At 42.7% G+C, this 26,489-nt stretch overlaps 2 protein-coding genes across 2 annotated transcripts; one reads left to right on the top strand and one right to left on the bottom strand.

Moving 5' to 3' along the window:
• Positions 1–3,978: 3,978 nt before the first annotated feature.
• On the bottom strand, positions 3,979–12,288 carry dctpp1 (dCTP pyrophosphatase 1). Its single transcript, XM_030094799.1, has 2 exons — positions 12,283–12,288; positions 3,979–5,055 (listed from the first exon to the last, which is right to left on the bottom strand). Exon 2 carries the CDS (start codon positions 5,013–5,015, stop codon positions 4,506–4,508), a length of 510 nt encoding a protein of 169 aa, XP_029950659.1. The 5' UTR covers positions 5,016–5,055; positions 12,283–12,288; the 3' UTR covers positions 3,979–4,505.
• On the top strand, positions 5,267–25,475 carry gatb (glutamyl-tRNA(Gln) amidotransferase, subunit B). Its single transcript, XM_030094798.1, has 13 exons — positions 5,267–5,413; positions 8,687–8,840; positions 8,945–9,058; positions 14,885–15,083; positions 15,868–15,990; positions 16,122–16,235; positions 17,711–17,795; positions 18,154–18,198; positions 19,426–19,618; positions 19,864–19,997; positions 24,736–24,814; positions 24,939–25,073; positions 25,168–25,475. The coding sequence occupies exons 1-13, from the start codon at positions 5,268–5,270 to the stop codon at positions 25,294–25,296; spliced, it is 1,650 nt and encodes a 549-aa protein (XP_029950658.1). The 5' UTR covers position 5,267; the 3' UTR covers positions 25,297–25,475.
• The last annotated feature ends 1,014 nt before the right edge of the window (positions 25,476–26,489 follow it).

Raw genomic sequence — 26,489 nt, 5'->3', positions numbered from 1 at the left:
ATTAACTTCCCAACAACACAAGAGCACCACAAGATAATAATTAATTTGTTATTGTGCAGAAAACTGGCCTGTGCTTGACACCCATTCAGTTCTCCATTCAGTCTGAGTTCAGTTCCCATCGGTTTCCCAGGGAGGCAATTTGTTAGCATCAAAATCTGCATGAACCGTGCAGAACAATAGCCCTTATGAATAGGCAAGCACACTCGACAATCGGCTCAGGAAAACCACAGGCAGCGAAACCAAGTTCTATAGATCACAGGAGCAACAGATAGCTAGAAGCTATGATTAAACTGAAAACACTTAAAAATAAACATTGCATAAATATAATTAGGAATAAGCTTGGGGACAGCAGATAAGGATAAAGAGTGTGTCTCCTCACCTCAAGCTGTTGTGTTAATAAATAGATACAGAGTTTGTTTGTTGTCTCAAACTGACCTCCGTATCTCCCTGTGAGCTCTCGTCACGCTCGGCACAGAGGAGATTGGGAAGTGACGGTGATGAACTCCTCCGCGGGGGAATCAAACCCCACAGGTGGAGCCAAGGTTTTTACGAAATGCTGCACAAGCATGCAGAGAGGGTTGACGTGACGTTCGCAGAGGGGGGGCCGAGCTCCTGCTGCTGTATCGCCAACAACGCACCGCTGACCATCGGCAATGGCAAATTAACTGTTGAGCTGGGAGAAACATGTGGCTGCACCTGCACAGTGGAGCAAGGGCTCATGGGAAGGAGCAGATAGATGTGCCATTTACAAGCAGCAACTCAAGATGAGTTCAGAACTTTACTGTTTATTTTGTTGTAACTGAAATGCAGTAAAGCTGGTTTTTATTCATGCCTCGTGCATTGTGTGTCGCCATTACACAATAAAATCCCCTATTTGACACAACATTTGGCAACGTTACAAAATCAACCTGGGATGCAAAATATGTTAGGAAAATAGTGCTTCAATACAAAAGCGTGCAACACCGCACCAGCATTAGAACAGTGTGATCAAAACAAGCATAAAGAACTCATCAGTAGCAATTAGAAGGAAGTAATTTAGCCTTTGTCTTATTGCTAATGTTGCATGGACAGCAGCGACAAGCTGTAAACAGACAACAGGTCCATGAAAGCAGTGAAACAGACTTTACTTTCAAACACCCTTTTCTGCAATGGACTGAGACAGCTGCAATTCCAGTTTATGTACGGTACTATATTAGGTTGACCTTATTTTCATTGCCAAAAAAAGACAATGCTTGGCTCAATCTCAAGATACCAATAACAAAGAAAGTTTACCTCATTTGTAGGAGAAACAAAACTGATTATCAGCGCTTTCTTAAGTTTTACTGGACAAATAAAAAAAACTGCACAAAATGATCTCAATAACATGCCAGCAGAATAGTTTTTCCTGCTTCCTTGATGCAATAAAATGAATAATTCAATAATAGAGTCGCTTCACAAGGATACCAGTTTAACCAAACAAAAAATAGCCATACTTCAGTCGATAATCTTTTATTTATTTACTTATTTATGGCATTAAATAGGCAGATTGAAGATTTGAAGAGCAATTCAAGTGGACATTTTCATGAATTTATTCAATTAAACAAAGGAAATATTGGAGTTCTCCTTATCGGTCACGATCCTGTCAACATCCTACTACTATCCAGTCAAGTTCAAACTGAGCGCAAATCTCTGATGTTTTAGTGCCGCATTTGATGGCGCATGATGCATTCGTTAAAAAGTCTATTTACACATCTTTATGTGCTGCAGGACAAGTAACTTTATTCAAGTGTTGTTTCGTGGTCAAACACAGCAGCACTGTTTACTGTAGGTGTGCAGGTGGGAGGAAAACGCAGGTGATACTGGAAAAAAGCCAAGAAACCATCATTTAAACAGCAGCAGTGTTTTCTACTTTGCGGTAAGCAGACGGCAGAGCTGCACAGAGAAAATCAGGAATGTGAGAAATTGTTATGTTTATGTGTTCTGTAGTTAGGCCTCTCAATTACATGGCACGTCACTATAAAGAACTCATTGAACAGGATGCAGCGTCCATAGTAATGACACTGAGACAAACACACGACATGAACTTTTCACTACAAACTGCAGGCTCTGAATCATTTATCCTTCCACATGGGTAAAGGGAAAGAGGTGAGAGGGGAGCTGACAGCAGCAGCTGCTTGGATGTGGCCGTCATTGATCATTTAGATACATGCATGAATTCATACACTACATGAGCACTGAGCTTGTTTTGGATGTTGGAGTTTAGAGCATCTTTTCGCATCGGAAATACACACACACTGTAGTTTATATCTACTGACAATTTAGAGTCACTAATTAGCTTGTGAGGCTGTGAGAGGAAACCTGAGCAGGCACAAGAAGAACATGCACACAGACATATGTTTCTTAATGAATAAAAGTGCCGCCTTGAGAATCGTGAACGCCCTTCTGTCAGTTCTTCAGCTGTCTGGTGTTTAACATCTGTTTGGAGGATGAAGTGCATCACTTTATCTACTGGATTTTTATGTCTATATTTGAATCCTGTTGTATTACATGACAGTCAACGGTGACAACATATTTATCTGCATGTCGATACATAAACGACTCTGCAGCAGCAACCGCCTATTCCAAGGAAGGTCTCGGAAACATTGTGTTTAGTGCGACACGGACTTACTCAGAAATGCATGGGCGAATGGAGGAGAGCACAACTTAAAATAGCATAGGCTTTGACCTTTCAGTTTAGGTATGGGAAGTAATGACTGGATCTCATTAGGATAAGAATAAAAGGTGTCCCACTTTATGGGGGAATAAATGCGCTTTACAAATGACATGTCGGAATTCTGTGATTTGTAGCTTTAATAATAATCGTTTCTCAAAGTAGAAGGTTGAAGACACGGTAGTCTAACTTGTGTAAAGGTCTTTATTTTCAGAGCAGCGGTGTGGCTGATTTGTGACGTGGGCTGAAATGGCTTCGTGTGATTCTGCTGAGACTGCTGTAATTGCAGCCCTGCTACCTGCCTGGCGCACGTCGACACACTGAATACTGGCACAAAGTGTTCTGATTACCAGAAGAGCACATTGTTTTGCAATGGTTCTCACAGTACAATGCAGAATTCCACTGTAACTGATGGATGTGGACAGACAGCAGTTGAAAATGAACACATTTAAGTTGCAGATAAAAGCATGTATGATACACTATGGTTATTCTGCGTTATCTGATCCATACTGAAGCACCATGTTCTTGCTTTTGCTGTTAACTTTCAGCTAAAGGAGCTCAAAAAATGGATAAAAAGATGTAAACATGTATTACATCACCAGAGGAAAAGGAAGCAATTTGCACCACGAAGAGTTTGGATGCAAACCAAGAATATAGACAACTGCTCATTCTAAGGTTGAAGCTGTGTCACATATTCTTAAATAAAAAGCTGTTTACTCTGAAGTCAGACTGGCCTCGTACGCAGCAACATCCTAGTGATGTTCTTCCTCTCAGCTTGTCGATGATGACTCATGCTTTCAGCTGAATACTAGGATATACCGCTGAAGGCGATGCTTGTGTCTCCAAACACATCAAACGACAAATCTGGCAGAAGCGTTCTGCACTGTAGTACGCTAAATGTCCCCCTCTTTTGCACACAAAAATGTGTTTTAAATCTCCACAGGCAGGCATATGGTGGCAAATCCTGCTCAGTATCACATTTGCTTTTCACCCACTAATTCCTGTGCTAAATCCTGCCGGTTTGAATAAGATCATTCAGAGTATCACCTGAACGGTTACATCATGAGGAGGTAGAGAGGCACAGTCAATCACCAATTCATCTGACTGATCACTGCCACAAAATTAATATAAAAAAAAAAGTTTTCATAAATTAGGAAACATAAATCCTCACACTGATAAAAATGTTTTAGCTCATCAATGAATTACTTAATGTGATAAAAAAAAAAATCACCCTTTTCTGTAACAAATCTGTTTAAATCATCTAAAAGAGAATGAATGAACCAATCATGTTTTTTATGCCACTTTTACTTGAGCAATAGTTGTCATGCAAGCAAAACATCCAAAACTGGTACAATTGAGGATAGGAGTATTTAGCAAGCAAAAAAACAAAACCCACAATCTGCATGTGCTTCAACTGAATTTTCCATGCCAGTGTAAATAAATCACTTGCTTCCACATGTTAATCCACTCTGTCTGTACTAAACACATTCAGTTGAGCATATTTTATACATAATCCCCAGAGAGGGCGTTGCACAACAGGCACATTTTCTGTTCAAAATGTGTCACATCTCACACAGACTCACACTATATATAACATCACAAAATGTACACTCAAACGTTTTAAAGTAAAGTAAAACCCAGGGTATTTGCATAAGCAGCTATTTGCAGAAAACACCACTTTAAAGAGTGTTGGCAAGTCCAATCAACAAGGTTTAAACCCGGGAGTGAAATGTTCACCAGATGAAGATCTGGGCTCAAAAAAAAGAAACAGCAGCTCCACGATCATTGCAACCGGCGTCCCCTCATCGACATCAACTCAGTCCTTGTATTCAGTGTACTTCTTGGCCGACCCATGCACCTTGCTGGCGGGATATTTCATTCTGTTCAGGGCCATTTTACGCAGCACCGCTTGTGGCAGATCGACGCGGCACTTTTCCGCGAGCTCCACCAGGTAGATGAGCACGTCGCTCAGTTCGTGCGCCAGCTGCTCCCGCTCGGACTCGGTCCAGTCCGGCAGGCCCTCAGCCACCTCCCCCCGCCACTGGAACAGCTCCGACACCTCTCCCACCTCGCCGACCATGGCCAGCAGCAGGTTGCGGGGCTGGTGAAACTGGTTCCAGTCCCTCTCGTCTGTGAACTCGGCCTGCAAACGCCGAATATCCTCGATGGTGGGCTGAGGGCTGAAGGTGAACCTCTGCGGCTGGGACGCCTCCGCCGTGGCTCCATTCCCCACAACTGAGTGCGATTTGGAAGTATCCTCAATGTTTCCATTCGAAGACGCGTCTTCTCTCACCCCGCACGCAGCTTTTCCATTCGTTGCCATCATGATGAGCAAATATTGTGAGACAATGCAGCGCGAAACACGGCTTAAAGTGCGTAAACGACCAGCTTTCCCGCTACACGTGAAGAAGTCCCGCCAGTAGGAAAGAGGAAATGACGTACCTGGGACCGGAAGCCGGAAACAACCGCTAGCTGGGTATTGTAGTTTTTAAAAATAAAGCTGTCTTGTAGAAACACACGAAATGAGTCTCGTTTAAAAACTACAACTCCCGCATTCACTTTCATTTAGAGAAAAAAGATGGCGGCGTCCTGTGTAACAGCAAGTGAACTACTCCAGAATATAAGACAAATATCTTTACTTTATCCAAATACGGCGTGTGTGATCAGACGTGTCAGCACAACAAACTCACAATGCGACAGCCAACCCCAGCCGAGAGCCAGAAGGTAAGAGAAACGACGCAGAAAGGAGGAGAAATCTTTGTTTACCTTCACGGAGCATGAAGCTGCGGCTGCTGCAGGTCAGAGTGATGCTGCCTGAGGCTGTTGAAGCACAGTCAACACATATTCAGAAGGTCGCGAAAACAGTCTTATTTATTGATTTAGGATCACAGTACTAATTTTAAGAAAGACTCCATTCATGACAATTACATTAACTAACAATAAAAACATTCGGGGAATTGCCTAATCAAGAAATGTTGAATTTGTCATTATTATGTATTAGGAAGTTTACGTGTTTATTTGTTGTTGTTGTTGTTCTCTTTTAATGATGCTGTTCTTTCTCTTGATACATGTATTCAAAGATTTGTGGATTGTACCTTGTAGCAGAGCCAGAGTGGGGGCAAGGGGGCGGTCGCCCCAGGGCCCACAAGGTCATAGGGCCCCGTTTCATTTGATGTGTTCACATTTACTCGTAAATAAATGATTATAATAAAATGTGCAGTGTTTGCGAGAAGGTATACGATTGTGGGCTCCAATTTGCCAATTCTTACATTAGGACTGTCCATGAATGCATCAGAGCTGTAAGCAGCGCTGATTGGCTGTGCGGCATGAACGACTTTTTTCTTTTGCACTTGATCTGAACTCTTTGGAGGGAAGTTGAACAGTATGCTAAACACTATGCTAGCCGCTAGCGGTACTACCCAAAACCTAACATCGGAGCCATTGGTGAGTCAGTGAAACCTTCAAAAATATTATCTTGATCAGAATGCTGTGGGCTTGAATACCTGCCCATTTTGTGCCTCAACTATAAGAGACTGCAGAGTCTATTTTTTTCTGATATACAGTACGTGAATTCCAAAAGATATAGATAGCTGTGTCTATATCTATCTGAATAGACTGTGTAATTTTAGACCAGCTGTGTTCATTTTATATTTAAGCTGTATCAAAGATGGTACAGATTTAGCCCGTGAGTTTCTATCTGAGTTTTCAGCACCATGGACAGCGGACGCTCTGAGATTGACAGCTGTCACTCAGGCTGCATTTGTGTGTGTGCGTGCGTATGTGTATTTGTTCTTCAGAACAAGTTTGTGAACTGGTTTGTGACTTTATTCTGCTTTCTGAAGCAGATAGGTTTGCTTGGCTCAATAAAAGTGGGCATTAGTGTGTTGTTTGATGGTGGGGTTAGGTATTGTTTGAATGGTAAAATAAGGGCCCGTCGCTCCGCCCCCTCTGTACTAAGACGGTCTCCCACACTCTGCCTCTGATTGTACCTTTTCTTGTAATTGTGACTTCGTACTGGCTGCTTCCATGACGAAGTCTTTCTTGCAAACACAGCAGGCAAAATTTAGACCTTTATACAGTTACTGCGTTCTCATACACGTTTTTGTTTTGCATTGATTTTTTACACATGATTTTGACTGTGTTTATCCCTATGAGCTCATACTTGGAGAGAATGTGTCTTTTTTGGTCTTTCCAAAAAAATATTTCACTACCAGCTGTTATACAAGACAAAAAAGTAATCCAGTGTGTGATCAATAAACCTCATTCAACATTTTGATATTCAAATTAAAATATTGGTGAATCTGACATCAGTCCTGTGTATTATTAAAAAAAAAACAAAAAAAAAAAACCCAATAAAAATAAATGTGTCATTAAAAATATCAAAGAGAAAAACCCCAGATCCTAAAGACAGGTTCGTGAATTCATCATCTCATGCCTCTCAAGTTATCTGCTCTCTTTTGAATCTGAAAGACTCTATGAAACAAGCTGCAGCTCCAAGAGCATCCTGCCGACACACTGATGTTTCATTGTTGCATAACAGTTGGGCAAGAAAGCAAATGAAAGCAGGCAAGTTTCCTCAACTCTGTAATATTTTACACGATGCCCCAGACCTGCTGTGGCCAGTGCAGTGCATGCTTACACTTTGTTACAGTTACTGACTTAAAGTGATAAATTTGTACAAACAGTAACAGGTTTGACCTTGAATGAAAATTTTCACACTGAAGTCATTGAATTTTTCAAGAAGAGTTTTTTTTTAAACCTTTTAAAACTAATTGAGATGAACAGGTGTAATTAATGTTATCTTAAATATATCTCTTTCCTCTCATGGTACATCGTTGTTAATAAGTGTTTGAGCTTCTTCGTGGACATGAATGTTGATTGACTTTGAGGTTGAAATCTAATTATTCAGAAAGCTTATAGCAATAACGATCATATTTCTGAGTTTTCATGATTCCCCAAGCTTACAAAAAGTTTCATGATGAGTGTGGATGCCTTGGAGGAAGATCAAAAATCTGTAAATTTGCCCACTGGTTACTGGACATACACAGTGGACAACTTGAAGTGGAAAAAACAACTCACTGCAGTTCCAGAGCCAGTTGCAGTATTGAGCAAAGGCAGGGTTACACACCAGTCTGCCACAGGGCAAACACAGAGAGAAAGACATTCAAGCACTCACACTCCTGTTCACACCTACAGACAATGTAAGAACACCTATTAACTTCAAATGCATGGATAAGAGTGCCGATCACCACACCACTGTGTAGTCCAGCAGAGGTCAATGTGGGTTAAATCAATAACGACACAATAAAAATGTGTCTGTGTATGGGTGTGTTTTATATATGCATATATAAGTTTATTCTTTTTGCATGGTTTGCCAAAGGCACATTAGTTTCTTGAACACCTCAGGCATAGCACAAGACTAAATTGTATCAAATCAATAACTACCACACTGGATAATAAAAAACAAAAAGCCAAAAAGATGATTGCTTTATTGATGAAGGCCATTGGAGCCAAGAAAAGGGTTCATCTATGCAACTGCTTTATTATTCTGTGCGGACTTAAGCGTAATCATAACAGCAAACCATGTTATTGCACATAGGAATACTGTGCACACATGCTGTGTGAGCGGCAGGAGAAGCCAATGTGCTCCGGGGCCCCTGCAGGTTAATCTGTCATGCCTGACGTGGCGCTGGATGAAACTGACTGACAAGGTGACAGGAGGCATTAGACAGATGTCTTCAGGGTGTTGTTTAAAATGTCAGAGTTAGTGTTGGATGCTGATTTGTATGCATGTTGACTGTTTTCAAGTTGTTAATTTTAGCTGTTTTCTTCACTTAAACCATATAACCTATTTAAGAAACCTGTAGGAGGAAATCACAGCACTTTCTATTGTCACGGTCCGCAGTTACTTTTCTGGCAGACTTTATCTTTCCTCAGGCCAGCATTGCAGGTAGATCTTCTTTCATATTCTCTCTCTCTCTCTCTGATGTGCCTCAGCTCTCCCCAGCAGCTGGTTGGCGTGGTGGGCCTGGAAGTCCATGCCCAGATTAACTCCAACACCAAGCTGTTCTCTTCCTCTCCGGCTCGCTTCTCGGCTCCTCCAAACTCCCTGGTCTCCTTCTTTGATGCATCCCTACCTGGCACATTACCTGTAAGTAGTATTTAATGTGGGGAAATCTTAAGATGAGCTGATATACTCTATATATTTATATATATTTGTTTGTGAAACACTTTCTTCTCTTAACGTATGACCAGGTCCTAAACAAGCAGTGTGTCGAAGCAGCAGTGATGACAGGGCTGGCTCTCAACTGCACCATAAATAAGAAGTCACTTTTTGACAGGAAGCACTATTTTTATGCTGACCTACCTGTAAGTATTGATCTGTTCCTCCTGAAATTGTCCCACTGTGTGATGGAAGGGGAGCTGGAGGTTACCGTCTCTCAAACAGCAGCACAGATAAATTAAATATTGTCCTTTATTTCATCACATATCATTTCTTTCATTTGAGTTGTCTTGGTCTTCCTCCTCCTCCTCCTCCTCCCGCCACTGCAGTGCTCCTTGTGAACTCTCCTGGCCATGAACTCCAATTTAATGTAGTGAACAAGTCTTGCTGAAGCAGCACAAATGCTATTTGCCACATGTAGAGACAAATATCTGTGAGCAAGAGCCACGCTTTTTACTTACCAGCTCCTCCAGTGTTGTTCCAATTTTACACCATCCACAGGTCATTTCCTTCTCCGAGCCGCCGCAGCTTATAATTTCAGAGTTGCTTTCCTTCATTCACATAATTTGACTCATTACTGGAGGAGTGAAAAGACTGAGAAGAGCTGTCTTGCTGTATAACAGAGCACACACACAGCTGTTATCAATTTTCTGTGCAAATAATTAACGATGAAAATTAAACTCCTGAGTGAAAGTCAGTTTTGGGACTAGATCAGTCGGATCTCCAGTGATTAGAAATAATGAGCATTACTCAGAAACAAACCGTTTTCCTGAAGTGGAAGCTGGCGTTTGCTAATGGTTCTAATCTCATTCCTTAATCGAAACACCTATTACTGTTAGAACTGCGCGAACTCTTTAAAGCAGTATTCATTAACTCGGACGCTGTGAGAGAAGAACAAAGTGTACATGCAACACTTATCTTCTTGTTAGCATGGAGCAGCGTGGCGTCCATTTGGAGTTACGCCTCAGTCCATCGAGTGTCTGAATCAATATCCACTCACTCGTTTTCCGTCCCGCCAATCACTGCAGGCTCAGCTGTTCTGTCACTGAGGTTTTTATGAGCGAGCCACAAGTAAACTGCAGCACCTGAGCACACACAGCGAACACACTCTGAAAGTGTTTAAACACGATGAAAACCTGACATTTCATCTCCGTTAATAACAGATGAGCAGCTATGTGTTTGGTCTCTAAAAAGCTGAATATTACATGCTGTTGATGAGATACTGCTCCTGCTCTGCATCGTTCAAGTCCTTTGTGACTTTTTTTCTGGTAATGAAATTCAAATTGAAATCTTCTAACAGAGCAGACATTGTAAAAAATAAAAGTGTGCCCTGGAAAAAAAAATAAATAAAATAAAAACAAAGGATTAAATTTAATTACTCACCAGCCACTGAGGCTAATGGGTTTCCAAAAGTTACTAACTCAACAGCCGCTACGTTTCTGTCGGGGGAAATTGGGATATTATCTGATTAAAACTGAACACTGAGTTACCATTTATCCCCAAAACTAAATTTAAAACTTTGCTTGAATGCTCATGTATTTTTACACCAGAAGAATTAATGAATTGTTCTTCTAAAATGTTTTTAAAAGGATAAATATTAGTTTTAAACTCACCCTGTTTTGTCAGGATTTTTGCAGAAGTCGCAGTGAAGGAGGTGTGATGGAAAAATAAACCGTTAATCAGCCCCTGCCTGTTGTGGTTGTACTGCTGTTAAAGATTAAAATAAACAAGTGTGTGTGCGTCAATTTCAAGATTGGCACATAAGGTATGAGCCAGGTATTGGTGTTACTGTGTGATGTTTCTATTAAAAAAAAAAAAAAGAAAACCCTCTTTGACACTGATATCACCATTAAACGGTCTTGCCCACGTAATGTTCCCCTTCCTCTTTGCCCGCATGGCGAGGTTTCACAACCCCTGAGAGCCGCGGGGTAATTTTACCACCATTATGAGTGACATTTCAAGGCCTGGATGGAAAAGACAGAACGTTATGAGTGCTCTACAGCGGCCAGCCTCAGAGAGCTCTCTATTATAAATCTTCAAATTCTCCAAAGAGAGGAGTTAAAGAATTTTGTATTTTGAATTTTGAAAGTCCGTCTCCCCGTGGTAAGATATTCTGCCGAAACAGCTGCAGGCGAGGTAATGAGAAGGGTAATTATGAACCAAAGAACCGAGACGGCAGATTTTCTTTTCTTTAGTAGCATTTCAATGAAATTTCCCAGAGAAATGGTTTAAAATGAGCATAACCTCCCGGAGTCCTAAGTGACACACAGAAAAAGACCTTTAGCAAGGTTTTTATTGCGAGATGTTTATTACCGTATCGCGCCGTGATGAAGGAGCTCATCTTGATATCTCTGGCGAGGCTGCCTGACTTTCCGATCGAACGCGGCGAGGCTCCGTTGTGGCAAGGCGTGATGGAGCACAACTGTTTTCTGCAGACCGCGGCAGATGGAGTTTTTCCTGTTTTAATTTTCAGAGAATTACTGGTTATCACACAGTGGCAGCAGTGCATGTTTTAATTAACAATGCAAATGATACATTATCTCCCCCCCAACAAAGTCCACGTAGCTCAAAATTCCCACACAATCCCCTCTTCCAGAAGCATCCGGCGGGTTCCTGCGTGTTTACAGAAGTTTGCGTCATCTCGGTTAATTCGCTCTCGGCAGCTGACGCCGGCGCCGCAGGGACGATAATACTTGATCACAAATATTAGTTTTCTCTGAGATTTCCCAGACAACTCGTGACAGGGTTGGATGGAGCCTGAATCACTGTTTGCTTTATGATTGCGTGTGTGCACGGTGCACAGTACCTGCTGCTGAGTGGTTAGAACTATTTAGTTTCCATTAGTCCCATCAGCTGCTCAAGGAGATTGATGTACTTCTGTGTTGTGCAAAGCAGCTTGACTAGCAGAGAAGACATGATGGGATGTTTTTCACATTCAACCTAAAGTTTTGGCGTAATGTGCAGGACCGAGAGGGAAATCACCCCAACGGTGAAGAATTCAATTGTAAATTGTGTCGTACATTATTGATATGTTCCTCTAGGAATCCTTGATTGCGTTTTGGAAAACACCACAGTTCCTCATTAAATGATTAATGCCGCCGTCCAGCCAGCAGCCCTTCTTTGAATTGAAATGGCAGCCGGGACACATGTATAAAGTTTTTTTTACCGCGCTTTTAATAACATGCCTCAGCAGCTCCTCGCTAATCTAAATAATTACAATTTCCTTGTGATATTACATTTCCAAATAAACAGACGTGCGTTCATGGGAGGGATGAAGTGTCTTTGTGACCTCTGTGGTTTGGGGAAGAGAAGGAGCCGTCTGCAGTCGTGAGGACAGAGATGGCCGGCTGGTTCCTGCTTGCTTCATGACTTTGAGGCGTGTGTGTGTGTCTGTGTTAAGACCCACAAAGCAGTGGACACATGTCAGTGTTTTGTATTCATGTGGCAAATTGTCATGGAGGTAAAGTACGTTCCCATCTCTTTATGATTTCTAACATTATTCATTTCATTTTCACTCCACAGTGGAATCTGTCTCCATCAGGCTTAAGACTGAGAAGCAGGGAGAACTTGTGGGTTTGACTGACAGTTTCAGCAGCTTGCTGTGCTGAATACGCTTAATTAGGGTGACACGACCGCCACGGGTTCGAACCCAGACTCGAAGTGCAGACGCTGCAGCAGAAAACAGACTCGCCCCCTCAAAGGTGCAGATGCATCACAACGGCAGGAGAGAGCCAGAAAAAAACCCCGCTAAACATTCTCTTGCAGGCAAAATTAGTGTGTTTACACCAGCCGAAAATGGGGGAATGCGATGCAAATTACTCAAGTAATGATTTTTTGGCAATTAATTGACACAGCTTCAGATATCCATGAAAAACTGTAATAGGGGTAAAAAGTTGTGAAGAGCATCTTTCATTTCATGAAGGCTTCAACAGAAAACACACACTTCACAGTGATTCTTAATGGAAATGTTGATTCACATTGTTTTATCATTTATTTTTTAAATAAATGTTCAAATGATCTATTTTCATTAAATAATTAGTTTTATTTTTGACTTTTTTTTTTTGTTTTCCCCTCTCAACAAATTAAAGGAAAAAGCCTTGCTGGGATGAAAAGGTTGATTCTCAAACTTTCTCTGGTTAAAATTCACCTCAGCAGTCGGCGTAATGTTTGTATTCAGAGCAACAGACTTCACTCATGTAGCACATTTTTACCTTTTACAGCAGTCTCAAAGCACTTGACACACTCGGTCACATTCACACACATTGGAGGTTCGGTGTTTTACTGAAGGACACATGGCGACAGAGGTAGAGATCGAACCGTTAAAATCTGAGCCGAACGCAGCAGCGTTAATATGCAGTCATTACGTCTGGGTTTAATCAGCTGCTGTGTGAAGTTTGGGCGCCTCGGGGTCACCACTTAGCTTCACCTCTGTCAGATATGTGCTAAAAACTTTGGGTGTAGTATTTTAAAATAAGAGGGAGACCTGGGGGTCACGGGAGATTCTCATTAAGCCTCAGTCTGCTCTGAGAGTGTAAACGGGAGAGCTTAATACGGCCACCAGGATTACGTTTACAGCAGCCATGCCTCATTCAGGAGGCGATTTATTAAGCGCAGAAAATTCCTCCTTTGTACGGATGCTTCCCATTGTAAAGAGAGGCACGCTCCAGCGCCGCAGAGACAACATTTTCAACAGCAGTGACAAAACTCGTGGAAAGATTAAGCAAGAAATAGCGGATTTCTGATAAGCTGCATCAGTATTGAGAAAATCCTGCAGATTTGAAGATGGAATCCAGCAAGAGGAGCAGAAATTGAAAAAGAAAATCCATCAAAGTCTTTTTTCTTTTTTTTTTTCTTTCTTTTTTTCTTCTTTTAGTTGTGTTTTCAGAGAAGGAGGTGATGGATTGTCCATCCAGCACGTTGCACTGAAGGCTGGTGGCTAATGGTCCTCCTCCTCCTCCTCCTCCTCTTCCTCTCCTCTCTCTCTTTCCTTAGCATAACTATGATTAATGTTTAGTTCTTGTGATGTGGTTGCCACGGCAACGCAGGAAATTAATACTTGAGGCAACAGATTCTTTTAGTAATAGACGAGCACATAAAATATTTATTCTTGTGCTTTTTTTCTGTGAGGAGAAACCTTGACTTGAGCGGCGGCGCTCTCTCCGCATTACAATGAGCGGGCGACCAATCAGCCGCCTCCGTGTTTAATTGATGCCTCACTCTCACACGATAACAAGCCACGGCGCACACTGCAGCATCAGGATTCAGGAAGCACGAGTCCAGTTAGAACGGCGTCCTACTTATTCTGACGTATCGCATTTTGGAAGGAAAAAAACAAAAGTGTTCATCCATCTTCTGTAGCGCTTTATCAGAGTCAGGGCTGCGAGGTGCTGGAGCCGATCCCAGAGGACTGTGGGTGAGGACAGGGTGCACCCGTGACCCATCGACACTTCATCACAGGGTTTCGCCTGCGGGGTTCGGGGTGGGGGGAATGGGAGACGGGCGAAAACTTAAAGTCGCACATGTAACCTCCAGACAGAAAGGATCCTAAACTCAGTCCTGGTTCAACTTGAGGACAGTCTCAATGTGAATGAAGATCCCACAGTGTGGCCCGACTAAGTGTTGATATAATCTTTCAAGTATAAGTAATGTAAACAGACTAATTTTTATGAATTTCGTGACAATAATGAGTAGTTTCCTATCTTTTTTTTTTTTTTTGTAGAATTCTTAGCCTTTCGGATTGTAGCATTATTTCTCAATCATATAAATCAGAAAAGTCTGCTCTGTTGTAACTCTTCAATGTTTTTTCAATAACCAATCAAACATGATCCTATAACCAGATAATAAAGTAGGGAGACTGGTAGTGATAAACGCTCAGTGCTGGATGTCATTATTCAGGGGCGTGACATGTTTTGGGGTTCTTTTGACTTGTTTTTTGTCATGACTTTTGAACCAGTATGTTTCCTGACTTCCAGGCCGGATACCAGATCACCCAGCAGCGTCGGCCCATAGCAGTGGACGGCGTGCTGAGCTACAGCCTCCTGGGGGGGAAGACGCGAAACCAGGTGATCAGAAAAAGAGTCCACATCAAGCAGATCCAGCTGGAGCAGGACAGCGGGAAGAGTCTACACGACGACGCGCGCAGCCAGACTCTCATAGACCTCAACAGAGCAGGTGACCTGAAGGAACAGTGCTGCGTGCCGCGTTTCAACAGAATCCGTTGTCCTCACCAGAAACATTTCATGAGAGGACTTTTTTAGTTTTATTCTTGGTATTTCCCTTGATTTTTATGCTTTCGCCTGGGGCCAGCATTTATGAAATAAATAGGAGAGAGTCCATCAATTCTAATTTTAATGAGTTAACTCCACAAATTATGTAGATTGGTTAATCAATCGCACATTTCTTTCATATTTGAAATTCTGTCTTTGTGGATTTCCAGAGCGTGGATGCAAAGTGCAGAGAAGCATAATTCGCTGCATATCAGTCAGTTTTTTACGTAATGTGATGTTATCCGATATACTCTGCAACGCTAATCTGAGGTCAATCAATGTGACTTTGAAAATAAGTTCTTGCATAAACATTGCATATTACAGGAGAAACTGAAGTGCGAGAACATGAAGAGATGTGGAGAAAGAAGTGACCTTATCTATTAACCACACCCATTTCAAATTTCTTAAAATTCTTCAAATATTTGTTGTTATCAAGCTCTTTTTTACCAAAAATGAACAGTTTTTAAGCTGGAACAGTAATATGTTGGTAGCGTTTTAGACTTTTGCAAATACTATGATTCTTTAATAAAGTGCTTCTCTGACAGAACAGCATTTTTCTTCCTTAACTCTGGGAGAGGGTCTTGTGAGGCACAGAGCTGCTCAGCAAAGCGAGTGCTGTTGAGGTTTGTCACGGAGCTCCATGAGATGGATACCTGCGAGTAACACTCGGCTGTCTTCACATGCGTCAGGTGTAGGTCTAATGGAGCTGGTGATGGAGCCAGACATGAGCTGCGGAGAGGAGGCAGCCGCAGCTGTCAGGGAGCTGCAGCTCATCCTGCAGGCCCTGGGCACCTGTCAAGGCAACATGTCTGGTAGGGAAATAGCTCTCCGACTCAGCCCTCCCGATTCCTCCTCCTCCTCCTTCTGCTTCTTCTTCTTTTTTAACCGAGCTGATACACTCCTAACCCTCGCCACATGCATTTTTTTACCTCATTCTGCTCAGAGGGGCAGCTGAGAGTGGACGCTAATGTGTCCGTGCACAGACCCGGAGAGCCGCTGGGCGTCAGGACGGAGGTGAAGAACATCAACAGCGCCCGATACCTGGCCAGAGCCATAGGTGAGCGCGGCGGGCTTGAGGGGATGTCCTTCGTTTGAATGAAAGTTTCTCCCTGAGCGGAAATTTGCATGCAGCGTCACCCTGAAGTAACGACTCTGAGCGTGTGTATCCAACTGGCAGTAAACACGGGAGTGTAGCTAATTAATCAGGAGTTGAACTTGAAGGAAAAAGTTTGATGTTTTGGGAAACGTGCTTCTTCTTTGCTCTTTCACCAGGGGCTAAATTCCAAACAGTGGTTCAGAGGTAGCAGCAGGAAAATGGGCTTCATTTTCCATGGTGGAGCAGAGGGCTTCAGTTTTGGTTTCTCTGGGGAGAGGATAGTACGGAGAAATTATGATGATTATTTCAGGTTTATATGTTCAGAGTGTCTCTGATTACACTGATTTGCACATTTCCCTTCTGCATTAATATTGTGTTAGTGTATATAAAGCATTGTCATAATAACATTTTACCAATAATTTACTAAGTATTGTAAACGTAATATAATAACTGTAGCCAATAATGTTGAATACATGAAGAGGACTGATTTTTTTTTTTTAAATAAAAGCTTTATTTTTACAGATTCCATCCTCCCTCCCTGCATTAGAATATTACTGCAGATATGCAGCAACAGATGATTAATGTAACTTAGCGCTAAAGACTGGAAACTGTGGAGACGAATGGTTGACAAAGACTTAACAACAATCTGCTTACTTGCACCTTTAAAGCTCAGCAATTAGCTTTTCAAATCCATAGTAAAACAGCTTTAAAGACTGTTTCTTGCTGGCAACAGCTCCCTTTGTAGTTCAGATTAGAAGATAGCCTCATGGTGCAGGAAGATACTTTACTGGATAGTTTACTTTTCTTGTAAACTTTTACTTCCAAACAATTTGGAAAGGAATAGCACAGAAAAACCTAACTGCAGCGTGCCAAAGCTTTCCGCCTTTTTGTCACAGTAATGCCTAAATATTGGCTTTTTTTTTTCTCATAAAAGAAAAAGATTTATGAAGAGATGTTGAGACGAGGAGCACAGTCGATGCTGGCAGTGACTTGTGATGCACAGGTTTCAGACTGACAGCCGTTCATAAACAATTAGCCGTGTGATAGCAGCATGCGACGCTCAGCCGACTTCTCCCAGATGCTCGCAGTAAAAGAGGCAGATTTGGTGTCAGCTGGAACCTCGCAGGCCTGTGATTGACGAAAAGTCCCAGCGAGATCGTTCCCGCGTTTTGACACGCAGGTTTTTAAAGTGCGGTTTGACATGCAAAATGCATTACTGTGTTTGAATTATTTATCAATAAACTTGTATCGCGTTCACTCTGCGGCTGAACTGGTATTTAAAAGTCACCGAGAAAAACATCGTTTATCAGAATTATGCGGTGGCAGCAGTCGCAGACCTGACGATTGCCAGTAAATAACAGCAGGTGTTTGGCATTTACCACCAAATTGTGTTTGTGCGCTGTATTTCCATCCGTGTTTTCCTTTGTCTTCACCAGACTACGAGATCCAGAGGCAGATCGAAGTCCTGCAGAACGGGGGAACGGTGCACAACGAGACCCGGGCGTATGATTCCAAATCGGGGTGAGGGCATGATGAAAAACGCAGCGCACGCCACGCCAGGATTTAGCCACTCCAGCAGCCTCTGACTGGGATCGCTGCCTGGTTCGTTAGTCCCGCGCTTTGCCGAGGACGAAGCATCATGGTAATGATGATGAATAGAGTCATTTGGATGCCGCTGTCGTCCGGCGTTATCTGTGAGCTATGTGCTCATGAGCTTCTGGAATGGGCCGGCGCCCGCACAGCTGAGGCCTCCATCGTCCTCCGCCGCGCTGCCTCCTTCCCATGAGGCCTTGCGTGTTTGAAACAGTTACACTGTAGTGGGGGATGGTTCCTATGTCTGGCTGCAATGTTTATTTATACCTATGTCTTTTTTTTTTAGGGAGACCATTCCCATGAGGGACAAAGAAGGTCTTCAGGACTACAGGTGAGGATGAAGTCAATTTCACTGAAGTCCAAATGTAAATATTTCACTGAAAATATATTTTCTTTTGGCAAGAGAAACATCTGTCTAATCTGGAGACATATTTTAAATAATCAATATAACACATCTAAACTAGTCCATATATTATTCTAATCTTTTAATCTATCTCAAGAACCAAATCTGCCTCATAAACCAACCTAATCTATCTATCTAACTATCTATCTATCTATCTATCTATTGAATGATCAATTTTTTCAATAAATCCAATAGTTTTATTCAGTGGTTTTTCCATCTGTGGTTCTTTAAAGCTGCTGTTTTACATGTTTTTGGTCTCCCACTGCTGCAACATACCTGAGAGAAATAAACAGGTTGTAATGAAGCGTCTGCAGAGCTCAGGATGACAGCCCATTCATTTGAATCAAAGATGTGTATCTGGTAAGAAGTCAAATAACTGATCTGCAGCAGTGCTCGCAGTTATAAATATTGCCAGGATTTTTAGCTGACATGGAAATCGTTGACAGTCCCCGGGTGTTTTATTTTTATATTTTTTATTTTTTTTTGTAACTCTTGCCTCCACAGTTTGGTCTTAAGTGCATAAAAATGATCCTGTTGCCACTTCAGACGCCGTCTCTCTCTCTCTATCACATTAATGTGTCGCAGTTTAAGTTCTGATCTGTTAAAATGCATTATACTTCGAAACATTGGACATTTAAATGCTGTATAGTGTTTCCCACTGAAAAATACTGCAGTAAAGCCATTTGCTGTTTTTAAAAGGATTACATGAACACTATTAGTTAATCTGTTTTTTAATAAATATGTTTGTAATGACTGCATGTGTGAGGTTAGATGGTGCTATCCACATTGGGATATGAGGATTGGCAACTCACTACAAAGAATTACACAGGATTTACTCCAGGCCTGAACCTCTGGGGTGCCTGTGTGTGCGTGCGTGCGTGCGTGCGTGCGTGCGTGCGTGCGTGTGAGTGTATGTGTTTTGGTTAGGCTGGAAGAATGATAGACAGGCAGGTTTAAGGCTGATGGAGTCAAATGATTAGGAGAACAAGTGAAATGTGGCGAGCGCGGCGTCGAGAGGGCTATTAGTATCTCAACAAAAGCCAGCCCCCCTCTCTCAGAGCTTATCTGTACTGCTGATAAAGCATTTACCCCCCCTCCCCTACCCGCTCTCTCTCCCCCCGCTCACCTCGGCTCACCTCCGCCGCCTTCCTTCAGGTTCATGCCGGAGCCCAACCTGCCCCCTCTGATTGTGTACGAGGATGACGCCTCGCTGCCCACTGGCATCGACGCGTGCCAGACGGTGGTGGTGCAGAAGATAAAAGAAGCCCTGCCAGAGCTGCCCGGCGTCAAAAGAGACAGGCTGGTGCAGACATACGGCATCCTGCCCGAGCACAGCTTCACCCTACTGGTGAGTTTCTCAGCAAGTAGAAGCAGAGAGAGAGAGAGCGAGAGAGATCCTCTTTCACTAAACTCCTACTGTATCTTTATTTTAATTGGCATCCTTTCAAACCTGAGTGGAGCTAACTAGGATACACTTCTACTCGACTCCAGTGAGACGCAGCTGTGTACCGATGAACTCTTTGGGGCTGATTTGATTCTAATTAGATGATGTGCATGTAGTAATGAAATGGTGTCGGCGCTGTTGTGCTGCAGAACGAGGACGGGCTGGTGGAGTACTTCGAGGCCCTGCTGAAGGCCACAAAGAAGGAGCCCAGGAAGGTGATTGGCTGGGTGACGAACGACCTGCTGGGTCACCTCAAACGGCACGATATGAGCGTGAGTCAGAGGTGAGACGCACGCTGATAAATCACTTTAACCTGCTGCCCGGCGCCCGTCTGTATTTGTGAGATCTATTCTGTGATATCCTGCTGCAAAGTCGAGTGTAATGAATGACTAGAATAGTCGTGATCGGCTTGTTGTTGTTCAAAGTTCAGTGTGATTTTCAGTATGATAAAAAAAAAAAGAAACGACTAGTTCAATTGATCCTGAACAGCTATGGCCTTCATGATTCAAATTCTGCATTTTGAGTACAGCAGAGTTTGATAAAATGTTTTTTTTCTCTCAGTTGTGTTTTTCTCACATCTGAACTAAATGAACAGAAAGTGACTCTGTTGAGTGTCGATCTTCTATTTATATCATGCAATGTTGCAAGACTATGTAGCGACCAGTAATGTAATAATGGCCAACAGCAACATTCTGAATGTGATGAAGACAATAATAACTTTCCAATAATGTAAGAAATACCAACTTTATTTCATTGTTGGTTGTTACAAACTAGCATGTTTCACGACCGTTCATCATCTGTTTTAAGGATTTGCAGTCATTTCAGTTTCAATCATGCACTACTTATTCTGGCAAACTGTTTAATTTAAGAATTCTCAGAAAGTTCTGGTAATCTCCATTCATTTGTATGTCTTGGTGTTTGATATATGACATTTAAAAAAAAAAAAAAAGCATTTTAAATCCTTTGTCTTTTTGCTTCGGAGATTCCAGATTGGTTTAAGCGTTCTCTGAAAGAGGAGTCACTCACCTCCCAGATTGGCTCAGTCAGCTTATGTTTTCAAAGTGCCACAAAATGCTGCATCCAGAGTTTAATTTATGTAAGAAAAGCCTGTGCTTTCAGTTTAAAACACATGGGTTATTTTGTAGGAAGTTTGTGTCTGTATTCTGTGATTCTTACATCAGAGACGTCAAGAAATGCCCTGCTGAACACACAACAACGTACACTGATCCTCTCTAACAAATTCATACAAGCACATTAGATCTTAGTCAAATTGATAACACTGAAAGCTTAGCACATAAGGGGGAGTCTGGGGGAGGCAGGTGGAGGGAGGGGGGTCGGTGCTGGCAGCGAACTGCGCTGGCATGTGTGTTAACAGCAGTGTGAATTTACAGTTAAGCCAAAATTTGCCCGACAGAATTAAGCAGCGTGGATTGGCCAAATGCAAGAAGGGAGTGAGATACGGAAAACAGCGTGGGCCGGGTCGTAAACATGAAGTGCAGGAACTCGGCTAATGACAACAGCCCGAAACAATCGAACGTTTTTACTGTGATTAGCCTTTGTTGCTGTCCGCACACTCACTTTTGAGCGAGTGTGCGGCATCAAAACGGCATTGCGTTATTCAGGTTTGTGCTGAATAACTAACTTTGAGAAAACTTAGAAATTTAGAAGGTTGTGTTAGATTAGCAGATCCTCAAACAAAACTCTTGGTGTCTGCCTGTGAACCCCCCCCCCCCCCCCCCCCCCGACAGTCGTGACTTTTCTCAGGTGTTGTTTTGATCATATCTTGACAAGTTGCAGTTTAAGAATTAGGGTTGACAGAGGCTGGTCTTTCAGTCGGTGAAGGTTTTTGAAAGTATTTGTCTCCATCCAGAAGGCAGCTTATGTCCAGGGAATATGAGAGCATGATGTACTCTGCCACCCTCACCACCAGCTGCAGGTCCTTCCTGCTCGTCTGGGTTTAGCTTCTTGGGAATACATGAGATGCTGGTGTGGATGCACGGTTGGACCCATCTTTTTGTCTCGGTAACAGCTTCTCTAAAATCCTCTTTTACAAGCAAGTCATACGCCAACATTTTGCTAATTGGCTCCAAAAACAATTCTCCCAGTTTTCGTTAGCATGCTTTAGATCGTTTGGCCTGATGTTGACCCTCCTCTAACTTTCTTTTTTAATTAGTGTTGTGTGTGGAAGTGGGAAATATCTGACTTTCAGGATGTTTCCTATGTATTATTGTGGGTGAAATATGGGTTGTGGCGTCGTCGAGTGTTTGAAACTGGCTGCACAGATCATCCTAACCTTTTTGGAGAAGGAGTGTGAACCATAAAGAAGAGCGATCCTCCAGCTGTGATACAGTCTCTCCACCTCAGCGCTGCTTTTTTCATATTCTGTTGAATTTTAAGAAGTTGTTTTGATACCTTCCACACTTTGTGCTTTGAAAGACTTGTCATCTCCCGCTGCCTCTGTTCACACAGTGACACTAAATACTGGCCACGTCTTTCCACCCTTCACTCTAACCCTTTTTTTTTTTTTTACGTGATAGTTTAATGCTTAGTAATGGTGGTTGGAGAAATCCGAGTTGTTGAGTCCGGCTGAGTTTAGCTGCAACGCACATGACAGTTTGTTTTTAAGAGCTAAAAGTAGAGTGATTACATAGCTGTTGAAATGAAAATAAATTTGCCGACGTCAGAAGAGCTGCTGTGATCTTTATTTTATCTTCCGTTCCCAGACTGTTATGAAGGATGTGTGTGTGTGTGTGTGTGTGTGTGTGTGTGTGTGTGTGTGTGTGTGTGTGTGTGTGTGTGTGTGTGTGTGTGTGTGTGTGTGTGTGTGTGTTCTCGTATTTCTATCCTTGTTGGGGCCAAATGTCCCCACAAGGATAGCAAAACGTGGAACGACGTGCCTTGTGGGGACCTTTTTCCGGTCCTAAGTAGGAGAAACAGTGTTTTCTTGACCATGTTGTTGTTACTGAAAAAAGTAAAAGTGCAAAAACATTTCTTTAGGGTTAGGCTTTGTTGTGGTGTGGGTTAGGGTTAGGGTAAGGGTCAGGGTTAGGGGCTAGACATGAATGGGAGTCAATGGACGGTCCCCACAAGGATAGAAATACAAGACTGTGCGTGTGTGTGTGTGTGTGTGTGTGTGTGTGTGTGTGAGTGAGTAAATCGCCAAATAGCCGGTGTTTATTCATGCATAATGTTGCATTTGGTTTAGTTGAAAAGAATTAAAGGGGAGAAAACACACACAGACTGGCTGACAGGACCGTCAGAAGCTGCAGGCCATTAAGAAACTGAGTCATATAAAGTACTTGGAGGAAACATTATGAGTGTGTGGAGCCTGGGGAGATGACTGGCAGTTTGATTGCCAAGAAGAGCTTCTGGAAACACTGCAAGTATCTCCTTTCTTGTTCATGTAATTATGAGAAATATCAAAGGTTTGCTTCTGCTGTTGAGGCAGGACAGCCCAGATTTCTTCTTCTTCTTTTTTTTTTTTCTTTTTTTTTGTGCTCATTTGGCTCAAAGCTGTGTTGAGTCAAATTAATGCAAAGAGACATCTGCAGACATATTGGTCAGACAGCTAGAGAGGTCAAGTTTAAGACATGTCATTAGGAGCCAGACCAGGTGCTCCCACCAGCTCGGCCGTGGAGCCGACAGCTGCCTCAGTGGCAGGATGACGACCGAGAGAGAGGACAGAGCTCTGACACGTCCCGTAAAATGATACAGATGTGAACGATATGAAAATCAAGCTTTTTTTGGGGGCTTGGCAAATCCTCAAAACCAGATGAGCTCAAGTAGCTTTTTACCTGCACAGTCTTTGGTCATTCGGTGATATTCTTGTTTTAATTTACCTTACAGCACAATGTCAGTGTTATTTAACAGTAGTGTCAAATATCCTGATCACAGTAGTGTCCTCCATTCGTGTTAGGTGTGTTTCCACATTGCTGTTATGTGATCAGACAGATTGTCAGGAGCGATGCTTCCCTTATGATTAATCTTATGAGTAATGCTCAGGACTGAAGAGAATCAACAAACAGTTTCAGCTCAGATGTGGCTTAATGTGCAGAAACTGTGGTTGCAAACTATTTTGCAAACTCACAATCATCCGATATGTTTGATGCTTTGTTCCCTTTTGAATAGCTTATAATAGTAAGTGCACCACTATTTGTTTGTCAGCTTGGACTGTTTGAGCATTGAATCCTCTTGTTTATAAAGTACAGAGAAAGTTCAAATGAGGTCTACTGCATTACTGCATCTCTCAATGATTCATCAATATTGCCTCGTAGTGGCGTCAGAAATAGCAATCGCAGTGGTGTATCGCTGTTGTGAGAGCCGGGTTTGACAAGAAGGAAACCTTTCTGACGAGGAAATAGATCCTTCTGTGTGTAAAGTAGAAGTTATAACTATGAAAGAGCTCAGGACTGAAGGCAGCCTGTTTGAATGCGCAAACCAGAAATAACACGTTATTGTCCGCCGTTAGAAGTCAAACTGGTGGCTGCTGTGGTGCTTTTCAGACACACGTATTGATCCTGCTGCTGTCTGATTCTACAGAAATTGAATCAACTCAGATGAAACACTCTGACTTCTGAGCAACTATGACAACTTTTGCTGTGGATGTTTTGGACAAAATACACTTTGTGAATCACCTTTCTGTAAATTTGTGTTTTCTATCTTTAAAAAATAGCAAAACAAACTCCTGCCATCGACTGAAAATCCTATTCTGAGTCACTGACACAATTTAAAACGAACATTTTTGACTCCGATAGCGCCACAATTCCCTCTTGCGCCCGGTTTGGATTGTTGATGTAGATGTAGTGCATATTTCCTTTTCTTCTGCTCTCTGCAAAAGACAGCTCATCTATTGGCCGAAGGAATAAATGAGCAGAGAAAAACATTATAGTCATATCACAAAATGTTAGTTTTACTGTAATGACACTCCCATTGTGTCTCTCTCCATCTCCTCTCCCATTTGAATAATTAATTCAAGTCCGTCTATTGAGCGGTAATGAAATTATCCATTAATTTGATTCCAGCCCAATCTCCGCCGCTGCCCTGGCCGAGCTGCTGGAGCTCCAGGAAGCAGGACGCATCTCCTCCTCGGTTGCCAAGCAGGTCAGTCGGCTGCACACTGAGCACAATTATCCCCTCCTGTCTGTCAAAACCTCCGGCCCGGCCGGGGCTTGTTTGTATTCTGCCTCTCACCTGCATCCTGCGCCGCTCCTCCCTGCTCTCGTAGGTGTTCCAGGACATGTGGAGGTCACCGGGAAAGACGGCTCCGCAGATCATCCAGGAGCAGGACCTGGGCCTCGTCAGCGACGCCGAACATCTGCATCACATCTGCCAGAAGGTGTTGGACTCGCATCCCGATGAGGTTAAAGCTCGTAAATAATATCTCACATGTTGTCAAAAACAGATTTTTTTTGCACGTGATTTTGAGATGTTCGGCTTGTCGCGCTTCTCTGCAGGTCCACGCCATCAAAAACGGAAATACGAAGGTCCTGAATAAGCTGATGGGGCTGGTGAAGAAAGCGACCAAAGGCAGAGCCGACCCAGTTATGGTGAGGGCCATTCTGCAGGAGAAGATTTCACGATAGTCGAACTCTGCTGAACCTGCTGGGTCACCGGCTGAGAGATGAGACAGCAAAGTTTAATGTCAGTGGAGAAAATTCTGATGTGCAGAGTAACCAAGGCCGCGTCGTTCCATAAAAACCAGGTCATATTGTGTGATAACGCTGTAAAAAAAAAGCCTTTACTACTGAAGACAAAATGTAAATATTGAACAGTTTCCTCTGCGGTAGAAAAATTACTGTCTGTATTTATGTTTTTGAAAAGAAATAAAGCGTTAAGTGATCATTGTCGCAGTGTTTCACTATTTGCCTTATTTTTTTATTTACACACCCCGTAATACACTAAAATGCGTGTCCTTACAAGGTGAAGAGATCTTTGATGTGCAGTTTTCCTCTGAGGACAGGTAGAGGCAGAGTTTGGAGTGTTACTTCTCTTCAAGGACCTGTGTGTGATTTAAAGTAACCCTTTCCAATATAACTTAATGTACCTCTGGCTTCGGCCATATTGGCCATTATGGTCATTTGTGAGGCTGAGGATGAAATTGCTGACATGACAGATGCTCTGCTAGAGCGAGAGGCAGCAGAGGCCCTGCCCATGCAGGGGCAGGAGAGCAATCAATGGGCTCCCTCTTGTGGTGGAAGCAGGAGATGCAGCCTTAATGGTACTAAAGAGGAGTTGAGGCTTATTTTTCTTCAACTTTTTGTGTGTTTTTAATGCCGCTGATTTTCTCCAGAGGCTGACTTATTCTGAAGGTCCAGCTATCTTTTTCTTTTTTTAATCCTAGTTTTCAAGGTAATGATTCACTGGAGCTATGGGCGAAGGCCGCCGGTCCATCAGAGCGCAGGCCGTAATATTCACTTCTAACTTAGGATCCCAACTGTCCTCAAAGTGTACGTTTTTGGACTGTAGGAGAACTCATGAGCACACCGATGTCCTGCTGCCTTCGCCCAATATTCTGCTTCAATCAGCTCACAACACAAGATGGACGGACGGGTGGACATACTCAGCTGCTGCCGCACATCTCGAGTGCGTGCCACGGCTCCCCGCTTGGTCTTTATAAATACTGAGACCATACAGTGGCCCAAATTCTGACCTACATAAATAGTTTCTCCCAAATTTATTCCACATTTCAATTTAGAGTTCAGTTCCGATTTTCCACCCGTCGCGACCGGTTCGTACAAACGGGCACAAAAATGAGGCTTTCAACTCATCAAAAAGA

The sequence above is a fragment of the Salarias fasciatus genome, chromosome 6 (assembly GCF_902148845.1).
Source record: "Salarias fasciatus chromosome 6, fSalaFa1.1, whole genome shotgun sequence".
Lineage (NCBI taxonomy): Eukaryota > Metazoa > Chordata > Actinopteri > Blenniiformes > Blenniidae > Salarias > Salarias fasciatus.
This window is presented reverse-complemented; position numbering and strand designations above follow the sequence as displayed.

What these genes read in the sequence shown, in the direction of transcription:
- dctpp1 (XM_030094799.1), bottom strand. Translation starts at nt 5,015, where the DNA reads ATGATGGCAACGAATGGAAAAGCTGCGTGCGGGGTGAGAGAAGACGCG.
- gatb (XM_030094798.1), top strand. Translation starts at nt 5,268, where the DNA reads ATGGCGGCGTCCTGTGTAACAGCAAGTGAACTACTCCAGAATATAAGA. An exon ending in CCCCAGCCGAGAGCCAGAAG is followed by an intron (nt 5,414 to 8,686) that starts GTAAGAGAAACG and finishes GATGTGCCTCAG; the next exon opens with CTCTCCCCAGCAGCTGGTTG. An exon ending in CCTCCTCGGTTGCCAAGCAG is followed by an intron (nt 24,815 to 24,938) that starts GTCAGTCGGCTG and finishes CTGCTCTCGTAG; the next exon opens with GTGTTCCAGGACATGTGGAG.